The sequence below is a fragment of the Cinclus cinclus genome, chromosome 1 (genome assembly GCF_963662255.1).
Source record: "Cinclus cinclus chromosome 1, bCinCin1.1, whole genome shotgun sequence".
NCBI classification, from domain to species: Eukaryota; Metazoa; Chordata; class Aves; order Passeriformes; family Cinclidae; genus Cinclus; species Cinclus cinclus.
The window spans coordinates 93,479,573-93,503,468 of NC_085046.1; the positions used below are offsets into that span (position 1 = coordinate 93,479,573).

General features: G+C 40.7%; 1 protein-coding gene across 1 annotated transcript in view; it reads left to right on the top strand.

Moving 5' to 3' along the window:
- Window positions 1-11,669: 11,669 nt before the first annotated feature.
- The window catches only part of ZNF516 (zinc finger protein 516), a 56,255-nt gene continuing 44,028 nt past the window's right edge, over window positions 11,670-23,896 (top strand). The window contains exon 1 of the mRNA XM_062500698.1: window positions 11,670-13,566. Coding sequence (XP_062356682.1) covers window positions 11,670-13,566 — 1,897 coding nt within the window. The remainder of the gene's footprint in view (window positions 13,567-23,896) is intronic.

A 23,896-nucleotide genomic window follows, 5' to 3' on the forward strand; every position in this document is an offset into this window, starting at 1 on the left:
CATACGCGAGGCATTTCACATGGGTGTTGGCATCCTTTGATTTTTGGGACAGCAGCAGTTACTGAACAGAGAGAGGGGGACAAGTTACAGGCTTGGAGGCTGGAGATGGTTCTGTTGTAACTGAGGATATGAAAACCTGAAGAGTGGGCATCTTCTGGGGAAGAGGACAGAAGGGGCAAGGAGGAGGCATAGAGTGTGTGTTGGAATGTCCTGGCAAACAACAAGCCAGTGAGCAGGGACTCAGGTGTGCTAATGAGGGAGAGCCCAAATGGAAGAATTAGTCATGAAGGGCCCAGACAGGTTTGGGAGAGAGAAGGAAGTGAAAGTGCTCCTGGAAGAAGCAGAAGTGTTGGGGACAATTGAGAAAGGGCTGGAGGGCAGGCAGGCAGACAGGGAAGAGTGGGGAAAAGACATGGCCTTTAAAGTACATCTGTGGGATGGCAGTGGCCAGGAAGGGAGTGTGAGCCTGGCAGCTGGCCTCAGGTGGTCCAGAAGGAATGTGACAGGCTGGCAGAGTGTGTGGATAGCTGGGGATGGGAGGCATGATGGTGACAGTGGCAGGGTGGAGCCAGGTGAGAGGGTAGCAGTGAGAGGATGAGTGCTGCAGGAGCGGTGTGGGTGTGTGTGGGATGGACCGGGCCGAGGGACGGACGGGGCCGTGGGCTCTGGTGGAAGGCGCGGTGACACGTGTGGCGATGGTGGCGTGTTGAGGTCTATGTGGTGAAGGGTGGTGGGAGGAGAGGGTGCTGGTCTGTGCATGTGGCGCATACACTCGTTTCTGTGAGAGCAGTAATGAAGTCTAATACTTTGCGATGAAAACAGATTGTTGTTCTTGGTGTACGCGATTCATGCTCTTCTGACCAGTTGATAGATTTGTCTTGCAAGTCATAGTTGTTGTGTATGGAAAAATAAAGTGGCAACAGCCTGTGCAACAACCTTTCTTCTTGCAGGCCTGCTCGCTTGCTATCCTGTGTGATCATTTCAGTGGTTTTGGTTTGTTCTGAAGTAGTTGTTCAGTATTTGAATGTTGAGGCTGTTACCAGAGTATCTAAGTAGGGGTGGGGTTAGTTCCTTTACTTTTTTTCTTCTCTTAACTCTGCCTTGGCGTACCAAAGGCCAGCAGTGAGCTCAGGAATGGTTTTGGAGATTGATGTCCACCCAGGCCCTTCTTTTTCACAGAGGATCTAGCGCAGAATCATTCTCTGCATTTGGGTAAATTTCTGACTATCTTTGGAGTTCTGGGAAAGTGCCTTGTACACTGTAGGTGAAGGACTGGCCCAAAGGTTCCAAGACTTTGATTTGCAAGGAGAGAAGTACATGTATGGAGTAGTTCTGAACAGAGTTAATCGGGGTTCATCTTGTGATTCCACAATGTCCTGACCTGCCAGATTCTGAAGGATGCTTTACATTGTGCTGTTATGAAAGCAAAATTTACAGGGTTGGTAAAATGTGCTTTGAAATTCTATTTATGAGGAGTGGATGGAATGTTTGTCTCTTTTAGGTGATACACTGCAGCGATGTTCCACAGAGATAATTCAGCACTTCATACTAAAATAAGCCAGACCAACAGGCAGCTGAAAGATTTGATTTCAGGTTTAGTTTATTTTCTCCTGACTGGAAGGTTTGAAATCCAGAAAAGATAATCTTGTGCTTTGTATTCATTTGACATACAAGACTATTCCTTTCTTCACTTTGTGTTTAAAGAAGTAAATGAATGAAAAGAGAAGAAAAGTTGTTACTTCACTGTACAAATTAACTCATGCTTTATGGTTGTGCCACTTTTATTTTACTGGCTATGGGTGTTTGCTTTTCTCTGCTGGCAGGGACAGGCCAGTACAAGATTCAGTGTGTTTCAAAGTTGGATTTATCAACAACTGTAATGGAAATGGCTTTTAATGATCATAACTGCAGAAAACTCTGAAATGGACTGTTGGAGTAATGAAGCAACAGCTGACATCTCATCTTTAAAACTACTGGTGAACTTAGGAGCTCTTGATCCTTCTTTTAAACTGCTAGAGTCACCCATCTTACTGCTATGTGTAAGATAAGCTCATCATCACAAGGTACACTTGTGGATGGACTGATCTTCAGGGGTACTGTGTGCTTCAGTATAAAGAAGGTGAAATGACAGTATTTCTAAGGCACTGGCTATCCACAGATTGACCCTCAGCACTGTTCTCTGCCAGTTTGGTGTCATGGAGCCAAAGCTGTGTGTGATTCAAGCAGTGCAATAGGTCCTGAGTCTCAGCTGGTGTAGAGCAACCTGCAGCTTGGGTGGTGAGGGTTCTCTGAAGTGCAGTGTCTTCATCTGGGCCTGGGCATTGTCTGCATGCTTGACATTCAGAAATGTTGCAGAGAATGGAAAAACTGTGATTGAAAGTCTTAATGAATTACCTGCTTAAGTTCTTAAGAAGTTTAAGAAAGCTTCCTAAAGTAGAGCTTGTCTGTGCTGTTTTGTGCTTTGCAAGAGCTTACAGTGAAATACTTTATATACACACACAGACACAAATACCTATCTCTATGCACATGCCAAAAAAATAAGTAACCCAACATCTGCAAATGAGGTTTTGCCAGCTCTGTGTTTTGTGAATTTTGTGTTGCTTCTCAGTGCTATCTCAGAAGGTAATGTTTAACAGAATACTTCCATGGTTTATTGCATATGATTATTCCTCCTTGTATTTCAGGGCACAGTTCCTCTCCCTTTTCCCTCTGCCCTTCTCCCCTTCCCCCAGTTTTTTTTTTTTGTTTTTGTTTTTGTTTTTGTTTTTTTTCCAATGCATTTTTTGCTTTTGTTTCACTGGTTGACAATTCTTTTATAATACTGTGGAGGGGGAAGAAGTAAGCAAACAACTTGGTGGTGTTACTTAAGAAATAATTTTTGTTACAGTAAGACATTAGTAGTTAATCAAAGCACAGTGCTGCAATTCTAAGTCTATTAACAGGTTAACGCTTGGCAACACTTCTTTTATAAGGTAATGATTTTACTGTTGTAGTTTGAGCAGTGGGATATATTAGGCTTAAGTGAAATTAATTTGTTACCTTGAATTTCTTAATTCTTCACACAGCTTATTTTGCAGAAGTGGCCCACAGAAATAATATTTACCTTCCTTTGACCTGGTGAACACATGGCTGTAGCTAGTAAACTTGTTTGGTATTTAACATACAGCTTTTTGCATTTGAGGTCTGCTATGGACTAGTTACAGTGCTGCATGAGTCTACTAAAGCACTGAAGTTTGTTCCGTACTGGTGCAATTGTTAGTTGTGACAGAGTGGAATTTGTGCACTTTGGGCAAGGTTGCTTCATGTAACTTTTGCTGGGGTAGGAAATCAACAAACCAAAATATTTACCTTCAGTATGTTTGTGTTTTTCTTGCATTCAGGTCTTGATGTACACAGCAGAAAGGCATTCCAGTTTTTGTTAGTGGTACAGCTTCTGAATTGTTACCAGTTGATTTCATGGCACTGTGTGCACTTATGGCAGCGGAGGATGTGGTTTGTGTGTAGCTTTCATTGATGGGGCAAATGAAATAGGCAGCAAGAAGGGATGGGTGTGTGTCTGTGTGTGCCGTGTACTGCACTCCTGCGTTTTCTGCCAATCCTTGTTCTTCTATACAGATAAGGTAAAAATTGCAAAAAACCCTAAGTATGTCCTTGTCATGACACTGCAAATAAAAACAGATACTTTAATTTCTTTTTTTACTGTTGTAAGATAGAAACTGAGCTTGGAACAGAGCATATTGACAGAAAAATACCCAGCCCATACAGTTTGAAATCAGCCCCCACAGTGAAGATTTAAAATGGCCATGTTACAACTCTGTGTAAATCGGTCTGCAGTGGAAACTCTAACAAGATCATTAAATATAAAAGCACTATTGGATGCTGGGAAAATACTGTGCTGCTCATATATATATATATATATATATATATATATGCGCATCTCCATAGACATGCATGAATAGCCAGCATCAATGCCATCGATTTACATAAGGAGGTAATACAGAATATTGAGGGAACTTTGCTTGTAACTGACTTATTTTTGTTTGAAACTATCAGAATTGTATATATTTCTTCAACTTTAAAATCTTCGGTTTCAGGAGTAATGAACCACTAAAGTAACTCCCTTGGTGGGTGTGGCCAAACAGGAAAACATTGTTACACTGAAGTAAAATGTAAGGGTTTTTTGTTGTTGTTATTGGGATTTTAAAGGTTTTTTTCCCTTTTTTTTGAAACTGAAGTTGATGCTTATTGTCAGAATTAATGATACTGTTCTAGCATTTCAAAATAAGAGCTTCTGACTTGCCAATATATATCATTAATGACCCTAGGAAAAGAAAAATCACATCTGCGCTGATGCAGTTCTTGGCTTTTCTAGGGCTGATCAATAATCACATTGTGCATTCATTCCTGCTAGCCCCCCACCCTGCGAGGTCAACTTTAACTACTAGTCTTTACATTTCAGAAAACGGGCAGACTGCCTTATGCATTAGTAGTATCATCTCAGTGTTTCTTTTGAGTCTAATTTACTGTTGCCCATTAAAAAAAATCAGTAACTTTTTGTTTTTTGAATTTATTTATCTGTAATTTTTCGGGAGAGCTTTTCTCTTCTGCCTACTGATGCTGTGCTGAGAGGTCTGGGTAGAAACTGGACTCAGGATTCTGAGGTTTGCTATGGTTGTGCTATTTAAATGGATCCTCTCTTGATTGTATTGTAGCATCTGACAATGACAATGGGAGAACAACAGTTTCAGGGCCTCATGTCTGGATGGTAACACAGCTGCTGCAATAAGTCTTGTTATGGTTGACCAGTCACATTTGGACAGTTATTTCTAATTAGAAGTTCTTATTTACGTTGCATTAGAAAATAGTTTGAAGCAAGCTGGTAGATGTTCGGGTGAAGTTAGTTCATTTTCTTCTGCTTGCCTTGAAAGATTAATGTTGCTTTTTGTTTTGTCCTGCAGTCAGACTAAGTAGCCTGGAAAAAAACCCCTTGCTGTTAAAATAATCTTTTTTTTTTTATTTTTAATATAATGTAATGGTCTCTAGCAACTGTTCTAAAATAAAGGATTGTTGTGGGTAATTCTGTCAGTGTTAGACATCACCAATAGTTTTAAGTCTTGTGATGGCATTTTGTGATTTTTGCATTGTTGGGGTTTTTATTCCATGAAAGTACTAGTGTTAGTGGTTCCCTTTTATTCATTTCTTCATATTAGGGGGAAATGTAGTTTGTTCATAATGGATTATTGATTGGTCTGCGAACAGCAGAAGCCCCAAGGCCTTGTCATCAATGGTACTTACTCTCCCAATAGTGAATGCATCACTTCATGCAGCCATTCTCAACCTCAGTCTGTAGAATATAAGCCCGTAATTGTTACTCTTGTGCAGCACAGTTTTTAGGGAGAGGAACTCTTCATTGTCATTATGGGATTTTCCCCCTCAATTTGTTCAAAGAATAGTCCCTTTGTTTTGGTAGCAAGATAAAGCTTGTCCTGGATGTTAATGATACATTTCAATTCATTGCTTAGAACACTACAGTGTAACTAGTAAAGTACAATTCTTTGTCTCTCAGAAGACAAACATGCACAGTACACTAAAACACAAAGTATGCACTGAGTGGGTGACAGTTCTGTTTCTCAACATACCCTGTAGCAGTGTGAAAACAAACTCCCCCCACCCAGCCTTGCTCCTGAACTGATTCCTGAGGACCCACAAAAAAATCTGCGTTACAGAGGTTTTGCTGACTTCATTTTGAGAGCAATCACCTCGTTGCAAATGCATACCTCCAGATTTTTCAGCATTAGTATTTTTAACCTTTATTTCATGTGTTCTTTCTCTGTTAAGGGTGCGGCATCAGTTGGAAAAGGCCTGACTCTGCTTTCCTGGCTGCTGCTTGGAAGCCTGCTGCAAAATGTCATTAGCTTGTGGAGAGAGAAAGACATAAAAACACATGATGTATTTGGAGAAGATCAAAATAATATCTCAGGGTTCAGACAACAAACTTTGGAAGTGGGAAGAGCTTTACCAGCTGCAGGGGAAGGCTGGTTGAAAATAATTAAACAAAATGTTTTGCAGAATGCTGCCCAAGGATTTTAAAAGTCTGAGCGGAAATAGATTAATAGAAACTTCTTGTTTGTTTTCCCAGAAGCTTTAGATTTTTATTTTTCAGTCCTGTGTCAATTTTGGCAGGCTTCAACAGATTTCAGGAGGTCTGTTATCAAGATTGCTACTTCTGATAACTGAATACATTTGGAAAATTTGTAAGAGTTCTGCTTTGGATTTTTACATAGGTTTTTACTGGGTTAGTTTGGGTTACTCTCAAAAAATCAATTTAGAACTATGCTGCCTCTACCTTTGTAGGCTGCCGAATGCCAGAATTTCCTGCAAATTCAGGTACAGGATTACTGTTTAAAGATAAGCTTGTTCTTGTGTGCTCTGGTGCAGTTTGTGGCCCGTAGTCTGGTGATATGGTCTATAAGAGGCATTTGGGTAGGACTGATGTTTAAATAAGGATGGCAGGATAGAGCCTTTACTCAGGGTGATGGACTGATGAGCCCCATGGGATGTGGCTTTTCAGAAGCCATGTCCCCTCACAAAGTGAGGAGGAGCATGGGCAGATAGAGCAAGGCTGGTGGACAGGGCTGTGTGGAGGACAGGGTGTAGCCTAGGGAGAAGACGTGGAGGGGGATAAAGGTCTTTGTGGTTCACTGAGCTCGAAGGCTGGGGCGGGGCAGCTGTAAAATGTTCTCTGTCTTTTGTTCCCTCTCTTCTTGCACTCCGCTCTTGTCTGGTGTCTTTGCTTCGAACGGCAGAGAAGCAACCTGAGCCTTCTCAAATCTCTACATTGCTGTTCTTCAAAAATACAACTTCCTCAAATTCATCTAGATATTTGCATGCTATCTCCTATAATTTCATCATCTAGAAGGAATTTCACTTAAGATGCTTTCCCACAAGATCATGCCTCCCATAGGTTTTCTTTTTTTTTAAAGTCCTTGTTGCTCTTGGCAGAGGAACATGGTAGAGTGATTGTGGTGTATGTTCAAACCTCTTGGAGATTAGAAGAGCGATTATTTCTCCAGTGCATTTATCTTTCAGGTGGGACTTGAAATACACCCAGACTGAAAGCAGTTTGTTTTAAAAGATACACTGTGCTATTTGAATAGGTCTATGTAGCTTCCCAAATTGTATTTTCTTCTTTATTACTTACTGAAGAGTTTTCCCTTCTTGCCCATATAGATCATGCAATATGATTTTTTAAATCATGTTTAACTGAGGATAAATTTAAAAGAAATGTGTAGTTTGCTTGTTCTGTGTTGGAACAGGAATAATTTTGTGTGTTTTTCTCTGTCTGCACAGCACAGCATATTTATATGTAAGAAATGAATTTGCAATTACTTCCACAGCCTCACTGAGAAAGCTGTGGACGATGATGGAAAAGATGCTGGAGCTGTGTGGTGAGAGCAAGTCACTTTGGTCAAATGTGCTTTCTCTGAAAGGAAACAACTCTACCCAAGTTAGTTTTAGAAAACAGAGCAGTTTTGATGCCTAAATGTTTGAAATAGAGTAGATTCTGACAAGTACTTGCTTTAAGTGTGTAGGAAAGCTTGTCTTCCCTTTGAGGGCACCAGGGAAATAAAAAGAAGTTTGTATTTGTTCCCATGTGGGTCAAGGCAAAGAATCTAGTGAGGCAATGGTGCAGGAAGAAACCTTATAACTAAAATATTTGGCTATGCAAAGGCATTAATTTCTCAGCACACCACCCCTCCTGGTTTTGGGTCTTTGGCCATGTTTCTCTTCTGTCTTGCTTTATATACCAAACTTGCATGTAAACAGTGATGATAAGTGTATTTTAAAGGGGCTGTAAATGTCTCATGGATAGTGGGCAGCTGTTTCTTACTTGAACTGCTGATTCTCAGTTCAACATAATTAACTAAATCTAGTTCCTATGCCCCTTAGAGTATCACAGCTCCCCAGGTAGCTGGATGGCATTTGGCATAGACTGCAGTGCCATTAAAACACACAAAATATTTTTAAAGACTATATATTAATTTATGGCTTACATTCACTTGTGTTTTCTTATGGCTTGCCTCTCTACTGGTGGGGATTTCTGTGCTGTGAAAGTCTGGGAGGAATCTGCAGGCTGGGTGAGACTCCACTATGGATTCTGTGTGATGAGCCAGTGCCATGGAACTGCAGGGAGAGCTTGGACCAAAGCAGTGAAAGGCTGCTGGTTACCACCTGAAATTACTGAGAGGTGAAACAATTTCAGTGGCCTGAGGGTAACTGGAGGTGCTGCATTCCATATGTGTGCTGATAGAAAATTATTTCAGAATATTTTAAAATTTGGAATTACCTCAAAATACAGCTATTTTCATCATCACAGCCAGCCAGAAAGAAACAAAGATAACTACGGCAAAATTTTACTCCTAATAAAAGAGTAATTGGTACTGTTTGATTTGCCAGTTGACATCTTCCACTCATTGTGACATTTTTAATGTTTAGTAATTAATACCGAGGTAAAAATTAAGACAGAATGTTATTTTCTACCTTTAGGATTCTTTGCAGGTCTTTTTTCCCTTATTTTGTAAGTTCAGTCTTCTAAATTGTAGCTTTTTTTTGAAGCTGTAATTTTATTTCCTACTTTCCAATGAACCAACTTTGCTGTTCTGCGAAGAGACCCCTCTGGAAGAATTACTTCTAAGTAGCCACTCAAATGATATGAGGAGGGAGAAGTGAGTTGTTTATATATTTTACCAAAGCCAAAGATTGATCTCCATGTACTTTGTAAAGCAAGCTCAGATTGGGTGAACACCCTCCACCCCCCCTAGAATTTTGTCTGGAATATCAGGCTTGAAATGTTTTGAGTCTTAACATGTGTATGAATTCAAATAATTCAAGTCTAGGAATACTTTTAACTTTTAAAGTCACAGATTGCAGTGCATTGGGAAAGATTAAGTAATAAAGATGAAAAAAAATTTCTCATAATATTTTTGTGAAGACAGTAACACTTCCATTACGTATTTTAGACTAATAAAATTATTCAGTAGTTTTTAAGTCTGACATTTTCCCCCCTCAGGCCTAATTTAATACAGGACTACGGGGATCTCCTGCGAGTGGCTAATACCCTTCCTATAAGTAATGCTTTCTTCATAGCCTCATTTTCATAACTAAGTTTCATTAATGAAAATGCTATAAATAATTAAAGTGAAATATGTCAAGACTAAGCCCAGGGAATCTGTGGCCAAGTAAACAAAGGGACTCTGAAGCTTTGGATCTACATGTGCTTGGATTGCTGCGTACAGCATTCTTGTCTAAGCTTGGCTCTTAAAGCTCTTTTGAACTTTCAGACAGGAAACAGTGCAGAAAGTTGAGTTCAAATGGGCCCTACATTTTAAAATAAAAAGTCATTAGTCTAAAAATCAGCCTACAAATAGAAGCAGTGTTCTCACTGGTGTAAGCTATAGAAAACTAAGAATGTAGAAAGCATTGTATAAAATACATGATTCCTCCCCCCCCCCCCCAGCTTGATTTTTTAAATTTTATTTTATTTTTGAAATGGTGTGGAACATTTCAGAAGAAGTTGTTGCTTGCATTTAGTGCAGTATACTTGAACAAGAATCTGGTGTTTCTTTTTATGATTTAATGACTTCTAGGTTAAATATTTGATTATAGGACAAAATGGGCTGTTACTTCACAGTTGTAGATTGTGGGTCAGATAAATAAGAGGTTACTTGAAGTTGTTTCATCCACTGATGGGCAATATAAACTTGTATTTTCTGTTTGGTGTGTTTGTACCTTCTGGTGCAGCCACAATTTCAGTGGCTGACATCCTTTATTCACCCAGGAAGTCTCTTCTGAGGCTGTCCCTCAGTTTGATTTTAAATGACTGATTTCAAAGATTAGTTTAGATTCTGTAGTTTGCAAACTTCCTGCTCGTATGGACTTCTGAATTTGAGGTGTCTATTATTTTTTTAATAATAAAAAAGGCTTCATTTAATAAATGAAATTGCATTTGTAATTCATCCCTTAAATGTTATTGGCAGCTCTCAGAGGAAAAGGTAGTTTGGGTTTGACGCTGTTTGAGAACTCCTGACATGCTAATTGGATACTAGATATGCAGAAAATCCAGCCCAGAAATTAATGTCTTGTAAGAGGGCTGGATTAAATTAAATGTAAAGAAGTTATTCTGTAGCCCGTAACTGAGATGAGCATTGCAACAGTCTTGCCTTTTGTTTAGCTCATGCTGGTGATGTGGTTAGACTGCTTCTTTACCTATTGAAGAGACTCAGAGGTGAATACAGTGAGAAATCTTAAAATTTGCAGCTGTAGATCTGCAGCTCTTTGTTGAGTCATAGATGTCAAGTGATGGATGTGGGAATATATGGTCTCGTTAGTGCTCTGCATATTTTTAGCTACATTTTAAGAAGCTGATGTTTTCTTAATGTGGCAATAGATCGGTTCTCTTCATTACAGAATGCTGTCTGTGTTCTTTGATCTTAGTCATGTGGTGCTTGTAGTCCTTAATGAGGATGGGGAGGGGGGAAGATTTTGTTTTGCAGTGTAGTAATTGGAAGAGAAACAGCCTATGTGGATTTTGATTCTTTTTTTTTTTTTTCTGCATACAAGGTGCTGGTATATTTGATCCTACACTAAGATACTGACCCTTGCATTTATCCATGAAAATATGCAAAACTATTTAAACTTTTGTTTATCTGCTCTGCTAATCGGAGTTTTTTCTTGTATTGTTTGTTTGTTTATGGTTAAAATTCTGTTTCATTGAGGTAGGTGTGTTGTCATTTCCTTTGTGTCATGTTGACATAAATCACTCAGATTTGAGGTAATTTGATAGCTGCGTTATCACTTTGCTTTGTTAGTTTGAGACTAAAATTGTTTCTTGGAGGGTTTTTTTTAGTTCACTGTCCAGAAGGAAATAACTTTTAGTTTTCGTGAGTGCTTTGTCAGTGCTCTGCATTCTTGTTTTCTCTGTAATCAAAGTACTGAGCGTCCTCAGCCTTTGCGCCTTTCTATGCCTGCCACTTCAAGCACAGCCAAACTGTCTGAGACACAAAATAATGCAGTTGCCAGCAGGAATATGATACTTGCTAAAGTCTCTAGGAAAGCCTTTTATCTTTGGAAAGGACGTATTTTACATGAAATTACATGTGATGGTAAAGCCACAGATTTAAAGTGTAATAACCCCCACAAGAAATGTTTTCCTCATTTATGGTGTATTTTTAGCCCCTTCTGCCTGGTTTCAAAGCAAAAAGTATTTTTAAAATCTTCACTTTGTTCAAGACACTGATGTCAGTGTATGGAAATAAATATTTGCTCTTTTATGGATTTTACTTATTTAGTAATTATGCTTGTCATTGAATCTAGAATATCAACAAAAAGAGAAACTATTATCTTTTGGTGCAGTAGATTGTCACATGGTGCCCTTCTGAGTGTGTTGTGAGTGATGGAAGACGTTGAATTCAAAACATGAATAGGTTTGAATATATTTAAGAATCTGTACATCTGTATGATTTTTGTTCTTGTTTCAGGTGATCTATGCCATCTACCATCTACTTACAGAGCACACAGAAATAAATTGGTGCTGTGGAGTCTGTGGAGCAGCTGAAAGGAGAAACGTTACCCTGAGGATGAAGCAATAAAACACCTCTCTGCAGAGCCGTATGATTGAAAACGCGGTCCAGCCCTCCTCTGCCGCCGGACATGCTTTTGTCCTCCTGCCCCGCTTACCCACTGTTGCAGTAATGCAGATGGATCGTAGCAGAGAGGCAGAAATGGAGTTACGGAGATCTTCCAGCCCTGGCAAGCTAAGCAAGAACGACATGGATGCTGACAAGACCATGTGCCACAGCTGTTGCATTTGTGGCAAAAGTTTCCCTTTTCAGAGCTCCCTGTCGCAGCACATGAGGAAGCACACCGGTGAGAAGCCCTACAAATGCCCTTACTGCGATCACAGAGCTTCCCAAAAGGGCAACCTGAAGATCCACATCCGCAGTCACAGGACAGGCACTTTAAGTCAGGGGCATGAGGCAGAGATGGGAGAGGCACAGCTGGGGGAGATGGGTGTTTCAGAGGGCCTTGGTGGGTGCACCAGCCCCACTAAAAGTACGTCTGCCTGCAACAAGATCTTGAATGGTACCGCTCAGGTCGATAACAGCAAGATCTTGTTGAGAAGCAGCAAGAAGGAGGTCACAGAGATGACACCAGCTGAGGAGGATGGCAAGCTGACCTCTTATCAATGCACCTTCTGCAAAAACAAATTCGAAAGGAAAAAGGACCTGGAGCAGCACTTGCACCAGGTCCACAAACCGTTCAAGTGCAGGCTGTGCAGCTACATGACCTTGAGGGAGGAGACACTGTTAAACCACATAGAGAAAGACCATATAACAGCTCAGGTCCCCAGGGGGGAGACCTACACCGAGAACTGCAAGAGCGAGCTGAATGCGGGCGAGTTCCCGTGCGAAGTCTGTGGTCAGACCTTTAGTCAGACCTGGTTCTTGAAAGCTCACATGAAAAAGCACAGGGGCTCATTTGATCATGGGTGCCATATTTGTGGCAGGAGATTCAAAGAGCCCTGGTTTCTCAAAAACCACATGAAGTCGCATGGCCCCAGGTCTGGGAGCAAAAACAAACCAAAAAATGATTTGGAGCTGATTGCCACTATCAATGATGTGATACAAGAGGAGACAATTGTGACAGGCCTGTCTCTGTATGAAGTTTGCACCAAATGTGGAAATCTGTTTACAAATATGGAAAGCCTGAAAGTGCATAATGCTGTTCACTATCGTGTGCAGCCAGGAAGCACTGGGGACAAAGCTGAGGATTTGACTGATGGGAGCCTGAACTCCTCGGTAACCAAGCAGTTTTTCTTGCAGTGTCTCAATCTACTGCCATCTGTAGGGCTGGATAGAGTTACGAGAGGACAGGCTGGGAAAAGAGTAGCTGAGCTGGATCCGGTCAGTAGCTACCAAGCTTGGCAGCTGGCCACCAAAGGAAAAGTAGTAGAGCCCTCGGAGTATGTGAAGTATGTGGGTTGGGATGAGGCCCTGGCCGATGCAGACGTGACTTATGACAAGGATAAGAGGGAGTATATCCTTGTCAACCAGGAGAAGCGTAAGCGAGACCAGGACTCACCCAGCAACCCCAAGAAGAAGAGCTGCACCGGTGGGCGCCTGGAGAAAACCAGCAGTGTCCCAGCAGGAGAGAGCTGCCCGCTTGCCCCAGCGCATCTGGACTATCGCCCTGCCTCGCGCCAGAGCCGGCGGGCCACCCAGAACAAGTCCACTGAGTGCTTTGAATGCGGGAAGATCTTCCGCACCTACCACCAAATGGTGCTGCACTCGCGGGTGCACCGCAAGGAGCGCAGGAGCTGCAGCGAGGGCGGGACAGCCGCCCAGCCAGACCGCTACGGTTCCAGCAGTGAGGAAGGGGACTCAGGGTCTGTCAGCGGGCCCAGCACCCCTGGCTCTGCATCCGCCCCGGAGGACTCGGCCACCTCTGGCCTGGGAGAGGAAGGGGCTGAGGAAAGCTCAGAGGAAGGAGCAGCCAACCCCTTGCTAGGTAAGATCGCTCCCAGCTTTGCCCTAGTAATTGTTGCTGGTCCCTGTGTCTCCTGGTCTGGGACACAGCGATGACCAGAGGGAGAAATATGTGCAAGCATGTGAGAGGTTTTATTAGATGTCCTGTGCCCGCTGCTTGTCTCAGTGTGGCACCTCGTTTCTGGTGCAGGTAATATAAGCGAGATGATGTTTTTGTAATGTACTGATGAACTTGTATTTTGATGAAGGACACCCGAGAAGTATTTTAGTTGCCTATAGCAACACTGCAGGATAGGATAGTGTTTTCCCTGGATATCTTGGGGGCTGTTTTTCTACAATTCATGGGTGTCCTGTGCAGTGTTCTACCTGCAGTGTACAGGTGTAGCCTGTGTAGCGTAGCCCCAAAGCACATAAACTTGTTAAGCGCCAGTGTGAGAGGAGTCTCTCTCCTCTTCTCCGCTTCACTTCCCAAATTGTGTTTATAACTCCAAAGGCTATAATTAATCTCTCTGGATTAAAGCGGTCCTTTGAGTCCAATGCTACTAAATGGAACAAATTATTCTCCAAATAGCAGCAAAGTAAATATTTAAAAGAACACCATTAAGCACTTTCCTATCTTTTTTTTTTAATCCGTTATTTTTGTTGTTCACCATGGTTTGTTTATAATACCCTTTTAGAAATGTGAGATTAACCATTCTTTCCTTACTAGCCCTTCTGCTGGTTTTTGTTTGTTTTCTGTTTGGTGAACAAAAACGGTTTCCTCTCATTTTCATTCCTTTTGTTGTGAAGAACATAGTTATCTATAGAGTTAAACTCATTTTCAAGACCATCGTGGATGAAGTAATCTGCACCATTGTGGAAGAGAGTGGGTTTATTCAATTACCTTGCTCTTTCAGGATATTCTGTAATGTTGCCTTTTCTCCTGGCTTCAGACCCCACAGCAACAAAGCAACATTTGCCAGAATTGTGAATTGTTATATGTTTTTCGTAAGTTTTTGAAGCAATGTTGGATATATTCAAATTAATCCAGGAACACCAATTTTTATACTTTTTCCTGTATTCATAGATAAACAACTCTAAAAATGTAGTGACAAGCTTGATTCTTACAGATTTTTAAATATTTGCAGTATGATTACTTGCACGTTTAAAAGACTCAGAATTTGGCTTTCCCATCTGCTGTTGGATTCTTGAATGCTTAAATTTCTTTATGGATACGTGCCTGCTTTGGTGCCAGTCTATCAGCTGCCACCTGAAACACTTTGATAGAGCTGATACAAGGTGTGGTGATAGAATTGCAGCTTTGTCTAGACTGAAATGGGGCTGCCATGTTTCACCAGTGTAGTGTACAGTGCTGTGATGGAAAACCATCTCTCTGGAGATGGGCTGAAAACATGGCAACACATTTTAGTCTGATGTTCAAATAGGAAAACTGTTCCTACATGCTCTCCATATTTTATTTCGAACAAGAAGTGTTGTCTCCTGTCTTTGTGTGTTCTACTTCTTTCCTCAACTCAGGCTTTGAGCCCTTGTTGCAGGAGTGAAAGGGGAGAGTTTGAGTCATACAACACTTTGCTCTCATAGTAATTAAAGTTACTGGCTTAACTGATGCCAGCGACTGGAAACTCACTTCTTTGGGTACCAAATTGATCCTTGTTGGCTTTAACTATAAAGAAGCAGTGAACTGATGGGCCTGAATAAAGGCGTATTTTGAAAATGGATATATTTGCAATGATGGGCTGGGAGGGTGGCTGCTGCGTTTTATATTTGCTAATATCACAGTTGAAGAGCTAATCAAGTGTTTAATTGGCTAATGGGAAAGGTTTCAGTGCAAGAGAAATGTTGCCTATTAATAGAGGTTATTTAACTCAAATCACTGTCTCAATGAAGGGAACATTTTTTTACAAGTGACAGGGTTTTTTTTAATTTGAAAGGAAGTTTAAGGTTTTTTGCTTATTTCTTTTGTTACGTTTAAAAGGATTTTTCATATGTAAATGTTCAGGACTAAAGTTCTCAACTGTCTCTTTTTGGTATGCAGGTTTATTGGCACTGCCCTGGTATTGTATTTTAAGGAGCAAGGTCTTTCTGTCCAGCAAGCTGTAGGATTAATTCTACTCTTTTGCAGATTCTGCTGTAACTCAAAGAGGGTTTTTTTTCCCTCCCCTATGAACAGTAACTTGAGGTGTATGGAATATAGGCCAGATTCTGCCCTCATGTATGTGCCTGCAAAAATGAGGTGTTCTGGTAAGGCCTTGAAGCACATTTTGTCCTAGAACTGCTGTAGTTTGCTATCCTTTGCTACAGCTTTTTTTAGTTACTCTTCCAGGTGAAGATTTTCTATCAAGAATAGAGCTCCAGCCCCATGGATAAGCTTCTTTCCCAGTAGAGGCAGACAAGCAGGGCTCTCAGTTCCTGTTCCTGAAACTATTTCTACAGCATTATTTTTACACAAGCCATAATTAGGAAAATCTCATGCTACTCATAAGTTTATATAATATCTGTTGGGGTTTTTTTTTTTTTTTTTTTTTTTTACTTTCCTATCTTTACTTTTTCTTTCCCCTTTTGATGCATTAGTATGTTATCCTGTGTCAGAAAAGGGCCTTGAGACTGCCAAGTATTGAGTGCTGTGGCCTTGACTCAGCTGAAAGTATTTCTTTGTGCATTTACTTCTTAATAATCTGAGGAGTGCTGTTGACGCGCGGTGGGGAAGCAGCAGGGAAGCTGGCAGGGCACCTCTGTGGTCACTTTGGGCCAGCAGGTGTAGGGGCTGAGGGTGGCAGGAGCAGGGAAGTATTGACAGGGCTCACTGGGAGAAAAGCAAGAATTGGGGTTGAGGGCCTCCAGGACAAGGCACTCCTTTGTTCTTTACACGTCTGTGGTTTGCCCCTGCTGCCATTGTCGAGTAACATCATGATTTCTCAGGCACTGGGGTGTAGTGTTGCAAACCCAGTTCTATCAGCTGCCAGGGGTAAAGTGGCTGACTGCACAGTGTACTTCATCTGGTGGGAGGGAGGGTAAAAATGAGTTTTCTGGAGTTACACATAGTGTACTGTGTGATACCTGTCATGCAGAGATCAGGACTGAAGTATTTGTGCTTTGTGTGATAGCCATGTGGGGAGAGATGGCTCAGAGCGTGTTGGCTTTGTTGAGACCAGACTTTGATTATTTTTGATGTGTTCCTGCCCCAGATGATTCTTCATTTTTATTTATCATTCAAGCCACTTGCAAAACTGTATCTGAATGTTCACGGAGTTGCATCCAAAGCTGTGTGAACTATCTGTAGGTTGTTGCTCGCTTCTTCCAAACTGAAGCTTTTGGTCAGGATTTTTTCATTTATTTTCATTATCATATTATTTTCATTTTCCCTGAAAAGAACCCCAGAGATATGACAGAGAGAGTAGAGAGGGATTATATATATTTATTTTTATTTATTTATATATATGTGTTGATAAAAGTGAAAGGAAGACACTGTTTTTATAATCTTTCAGCTGCTCACCTAAATTGTAGCTTTAGATATATCAAAGTAATTTGGTGGTTAGTATTTTTAAGGCATGAGCCTCTTCATTGCCATGGTGGTTTTAGCAACGAACGTTTGTTACACAGGCTCTGTGTCAGTCCTGAAATGAAAAAGGAAGAATAATTTTTGAGGCTGGGACTGCTGTTGGCAGGTGGAAAGATGAGGAAAAGAAGTGAAAAGAATTTAAATACCTCTTGGTTCTTGTCAAGCATGGAGTAAAAGCGCTGACCTGAGATAGCCCAGCCAGTGAGGAAGTGCCATAAAGGAGTTGCTTCCACTTGTGTGTGTCAGTCTGGGGTGGAAGTAAATGTTAAAATAAATCTAGGAGGGGAAAACAAACAAAAGAAAAGGAGTGTTACATAGAAATAAAGGAGAGGAGTGCTGCTTCTACCATGGCCATGTCAGGGAAGGACATCAGGGACAGGAGAGGATGTATCACCTTGGAATGCTGCTCCCAGTGAAAACCATCTTGTCTATTCTATTTCAATTATCTCCTGCCTCCGCTCTCCCTTCTCTTTGCCCTTTTTTTCACTTCTGTCAGACTCCTCTGATTTTTTGAGATGCTATAAGGAGAGACTGATTCACTTGTATTGCACACATGTTGTTTCTCCTACACTGGCCAGTGCAGGAAGGGGCTGACTGTGAGTGAGGACTGTTGTGCTGGGCCCTGCACCAATACTACTTTCAGCCCGACAAGCTCATGACCTGACTGAGGGGGACACAAGACTGTGTAGAATGTAAAAAAATCTCAAACAGTGAGTACAAAACAGTGTTTTTGTGGCTGTGCTTGGTTTACGTCAGGAATCGTACCTGGTGGTGTGGTGGGACCTGCTTAAAATGTGAGCATCACGAAGGAGTGGGATGAGATGGGAGTAAGGTGCAGAGTGGAGAGAAACGAGAATGGGGGAAGGCAGAGAGAAGCAGGACCTTGGTGAAGGGAGCTGAGCCAAGTGATGAGGTTTCAAGGGGGATGGGGGGCTGAAGAGAGGTGTGCAGTGGCATTGGAGTCAAACCCTCCAAGGCAGTGCCAGCATGCTGAGTGGCTTGCACTGAAGCTGTAAAGGCTCATGATGTGCTGTGCTCAGGTGGGTAACTCCAAGAGGATTTCCATGTGAAAATTAGAAGGTCTGGAACTCTTCCTTTGTGTTTGTTACGTTTCAAAAACTCTTATAGGGACATGGCCAGAGACTGATTTAGCATCTTTTTTAGTCAACTGAAGATGAGACAGCTGTCTGTGAATTGCTTACATGTTATACAGTCTTGGGGATGCAACATACACCATTTACCCAGGCCTGTTATATGCAAATCCTCTATGTAAACTGGAATGCTTGAATAGAAGCATGACATCAGCAAGTTCTGAGGAAGAAGAGTAGGGGAGATTTATGAAGCATAAATTTGGACTTTGTTTTGCTCAGGTATGAATTCTAACAAGTCCAAGAGCTGGAACTTTACTGAAAAGTGCATCTTTTCAGAAGTCTTTTGATGTAAAGTAATTCAAAAGTATAAGTTGTTTAGAGTTGCTTTAATATTTCAGTGAAGCAGCAAGGCTGTAATTTTAGGGAGGAAAGCAACAGTAAGAATAAAACAGCTAAGCAAATGGAATTAGAAAAATAAAAAACGTATAGTAATTCCAGAGAGCAGAACTATGTCTGGTAGTTGTTTTCTGTTGCTAGCATGAGTGCATGGAACAGCTGCCAGTATCCAGTACCAGGACTTCATTGTTCTTACATGAAAGAGCGTTTTTCTCTGTGTGCAAAGGGGAGGTCTCTCCAGTACGTAAAAATCAAACATTTTTGCTACATATCTTGATTAATTACACTTCAGATACTTCTCATACCAGACTCTCTCTCACTGTAAATCCCACAGTATCATGCTGCTAAAGGCAGTGTTCCTGGGGCATTTTACACTAAATGATATCTAAATGATGTACACTCTTAAGTATATTTAAGTTATTTAGCATATTTAGTTTGCTGAAGGAGCATATAGCAAACTGGAGAATGTTTCAGTGCTGGACAATTGGTGACTATTGCCCGAGGCATCCAAGAAATAAGGTGGTTTCAAGAAGGAGCAGTGTCTCAGAACTGTGAGCATAAGAGTGTTATGCTGTGATTACACATTCACGAATTAATTTGGGTATTGCTGAGGGGTGGTTCTTTGAATATAAAACCCTTTCAGCTTTACAACTGAAACTGATTGTTTGGATTCTTAACTCCAGTGGGATCAGTGAAACTCTGGGACTTGGAATTGCAAGCAAATTGATGATTCAAATGATAGGGGAAGTTGGGCAGAGGCAAGGGTCCTGTGCTAGCAGTAAGATGTTGCTTGGGGCTTAGCAGAATTCACCTGTTCCTTAAAGCAAATTTGGACTAGATCTGTTACCTAGTTTGTTACCTAGTTTGACCACTTCTAATAATACCATGTAGAAATTTCTCTTTCATGTCTGCCTTGCTATAATGCACATAATCCTGATGCATGTTAGGAAAGCCGTGTGCAGTATGGTACTTTTCTCATAATCTCAGGTTTCTTTGCAAAACACTGCAGGTTGAACCATCCTTTTTTTACCGGTACAGACCTGTGTGTATCTCCACAACAGCACTTTATTACCTTTTTCATTCCCTTTGGATTATTGTACTCCCCTCAGGACTGTGTATGATATCTCCTATGTGAGTGTATATAAATATATATTTATTCCTGTGGTGTTGCCCTCCGCAATAGGTTTTGCTTCTATTTCTCTCTAACTGTGGGTTGATCTTAATGGGAAGAACTACTGAGGAAACAGAACAAAATGGAAATTGTGCTGATTGTCCCAAGAAAATTGTTAGCAAGAAAAGTGCTGGCAGCCAGGATCAATTCAGTGTGTACTGAGAGGAAGAGGGAAAAGCCATGGTACATCTAAAATGTGGTTAAAACCTCCCTTGGCAGGAACACCTTATACACATTAAGTTGCTTGCTTGCCCCTTCTATGTTTTAGGCTGGTGGTGGGAGCTATGGTTCAGGAAACCCATGCAGGTAGTGTTTGAACATTGAAACAGGGCAGCAATGCTTTGGCATGAAGCAGTCTGTAGCCTTTAATGCTATCTATTAACCTAACATCACAGTGACTAAGGAAAATGCAACTATTGCCCTGTAGGAATCTTAGGTAAATTCCACTGTGTTCCTGATTACCACACCTCGCTCTGCATTACCAAGGCCTGTTTTACTCAGCCCCATGTAATGTGGGTGGCCAGCAAGAGTATTAAACAGCAATTCAAGTTTGTCTTGAAATGGGGCATGGTGATGAGGAACAGATAACACACAGCTCAAGTCAGAAGTAAGGATTGCTGGCTGATCTTGGGATACTTCAGTAGATTAATAACTTCTCATGACAGAGATTCTGTTTATTGTTGCTCAGAGACAATTTCTCACGCAGCATTTCTAAGTTATTAAACCAAGTGTAGCGCTACTTTTATTCCTTGTAAACATTTCAGTGAGGGTGTTAAGTACAGAACTTTGTGCATGTCAAAGATACTTCTGTTGCATTTAAAAGCTTTAATTGTTAGTGTTCCTTTTTTGCAGGTTACCATATGCAATAACAAGTGACACAGTGAGACAGAGGTATTATTTAGGCAGTTTATTTTAGCTGTACTTCTGTGATATGAATGACCAAAACACAGATCAGCTTGGAAGAAAAATTGTACAAGATGCTAAGAGAGAGATAGGTTTATCCAGCCTTTATTTTATCTCTTAGGTAACAAGGAAGCAATTGTGGTTTCTTAAAGGTAGGTGATAGTAGGATAAGCTTTGCCCTGAAGCTTATAGAAAATGCCCAAGATTATTTCTTCATACTACTTTCACAGTTTCTGGAAATGTTGCCCCAAGAGTTTCTTCAGAAGATTGCTCGTGTCTTTGTTTAGTCCTTCCTGAGCTGTCAGTCACCATTCCACACTTAACATACACTGTAATCTGAAAAAAAAATATTTCTGAGTGTGGAAAGCTACTGGCCATGTTGATTTCAGTTTGTGCATTCAAAGTACCCCTTTATGTTTAAGTCAGTTGCACAGGGATTCCAGTGTTCATACTAGGCTTCTAATTCTTCTTCAGTAAATACGAAAAATGTCTGCATATAGGGATGTGCCCTTGGGAATCCAGCTGCATAGAAGCTTCGTTTTAGCAAACCCCTCACTTCTTGACACCTGCCCTGGCTGTGCTGCTTTGTAAAAGTTAGTTTAGCATCTCTGGTAATTCTTTGTACTGCATGTTCCTATTGCATCAAACTATAGTGTATGAAATACTGCTTTGTGACATTTATGGTCAGAAGATCATATCGTGTGGTGCTTTTATTTTCAAGCAGTTTCTGATCAGTGAGCAAGGACTGCCTTCCTCCAGCTAGTAAAACAAGATCCAGGCAATGAAAATTGTGATGGCAGTTTTTAATCTGATTCCCAAATAGTTCCGTAGCTCCATAAGTGTGCTTAGTCAGATTCTACTGATCTGTAAATGACTGCTAACGAGGGGTTTGTATAAATGTATTTAATGTTAAATCTTTTTGCTGTTCTTAACATTATGGTTCACAGTTTGCTCTTGATTGAGTGAGAGTCAGATCTTTTTTAGTGCTTTAGGTTTGGCAGTAGGCACTCTCAGTGGATGGGGTGGGCTGAATTCTGTGGGAGCTGAAACTTAGGGGAGTCCCAGGGCTGCACAGGGTATAAAAATAATGTGTGGTTTGGCCTAGCGTTGGTAGATAATTTGTTTTCTGCAGGTGTGTTTTACAAATACAAGTTTTACTAGGTCTCACTTGACTTCACATTATTACTTTTTAACCCAGTAGTCTCATTCAGGCACTGGATTACTTTACTTCCCTTTGTGGAAGGGCCTGATTGTGGTACCAGTCGTACCAGTAAAAGTCAAGAGCAACTTCACTGCAGTTAAGGGAACTCTTTATGATGGGAACATTGATAGCTTTTCTTATTCTGTTTTCTTTTGATTGCCTACAAGATTATTGTCAGCAAACCTGTACTTTTTAGGGACATGAAAAGCATATACTGAATTTTGTTGAAACTGGAGGAAAACTTGAGTTTTGCATTATAATTGTCAGTGCCTTAGGCCTTGAATGAGACTTTTGGATCCTGGTACTTGATGTTTGATTGCTACTGTCCCATATTTTCTAACTGACAGATAGACATTATTTTCAATGCCCTGAATGGATTTGTAAATGTGTAGGGAACCTACTTTCATGGTGAATTTGTTTTTCTTGTTTATAGACAGCATGGGTTTGGACTGGAAAATTGCAGAATACTTCGGCCCTGATACAGCAATAGTTATAACTACTGGCTTGATTTTAAGCATACAAGCAGTCAGATTGGAATCATTGTTAACTGCTTTGTTGAACCACTTGGCACCTAATGGTCTGAGATTAGAGAAGAATAGGGAAATGTTTCTTTTCTGTAATCAGTGCCAGTATAAATTGCATATCCTGAAATGTACTGCAGCATGCAAACTTTACAGGGGGTAAGACTAGGGGAAGAGCAAGTATCAGAATTGTCTTTTGTGGATACTGTATTGATGGATTCAGTTCAGCTTTAGCAATGCTAAGGGCAAAAATCCAACCCTTCATCCTTTTAAAGTGAAGAATTTCTTTTGAGAAAGTGTCCATGTGAAAGACAAAAGTACTCACTCAGTTGATGATTATTGTAACTTTGATACGGGTGCTTACTTAACATGGATTTAGCTACTTATTCTTGTACAGGACCCATGGGGGAAGATTTGCCCTCCTGCTTTCAGAATTTTTTTTTTCCAGGTTGGTAATCTCAAACCTCAGTTATTACTTCATTATCTATTACTTCAAATAACAGAAAAACAAATAGCCATTAAAATGATTGTCATATCACAGGTATGAAGCTAAAAAGTTTTGTTTTGTTTGGGAGCCAAAAATTAGGATTTACTCCAAGTCAGATCTCTCACTTTTTTTTAAACAATACAAAAGCACAGATTTTATTTATTTATTTAAAGACTAAATTTAGGGTTAGTTTGTAATATAAGGCACTCCCAAACCTTGTGTTTCTTTGAGATAACAAATTCATCATCAGGCAGTTGAAGGCATCAGCTACACCTAACAGCACTACAGAGGTGTGTGTTATCTTAGGATAGCATATGTCTTGTGATGTCTTACTGCTTAAATAGCATTTGAGGCAAGCTGTTGTCAGCAAAACCTAAATATTTGGCAGGGAGAAAAAAGCATAACCACAAGGGAAGTGTATGGGTTCTTTGGGAAATGTGAATCTCGGGTCTAAAGGGCTTTTCTCTCTCTTTTTCTCTCTCTCTCTCTCTCTCTCTCTCTCTCTCTCTCTCCCTCTCCCTCTCCCTCTCTCTCTCTCTCTCTCTCTCTCACATCTCTCCTCCTGTGAAACATTTTCTGGGTGTTTTGACAGTAGAGGTCTTTCACCAGTGTCATGAGGGTGGAAGACTGAATGCAGTGATTCAGGATGAAAATGGGTTTTAAAAGACTTCATCTCTTCCTAAGCCTGCTGTACCCCAAGGTAGTGGAGCAGATGCTGTGTTTCTTTGTTGCCTTTTGCAAGTTTTGTTAGGTGTATAGCACTATGGAACCAAAGGTATGATCAGTTTTCTGTGGTTTAGCCTTTATTCAGGAGGTAGTAAAGCCTTTTTTTAAAACTAGATAATGAAGCAAACAGATCTGTCTCTTCCCTTAAAAAGAGAATTCAGGAAGTACAGCTTACACTGCACATGGAACATATTAATACTAAACTCCTTATAATACTTTGCAGAAGTTTCTTGTCCTTGCACATGTCTGTATCCACATGCACAGTAATTTCCCAAAAATGTCTTAACCTTAAGTACT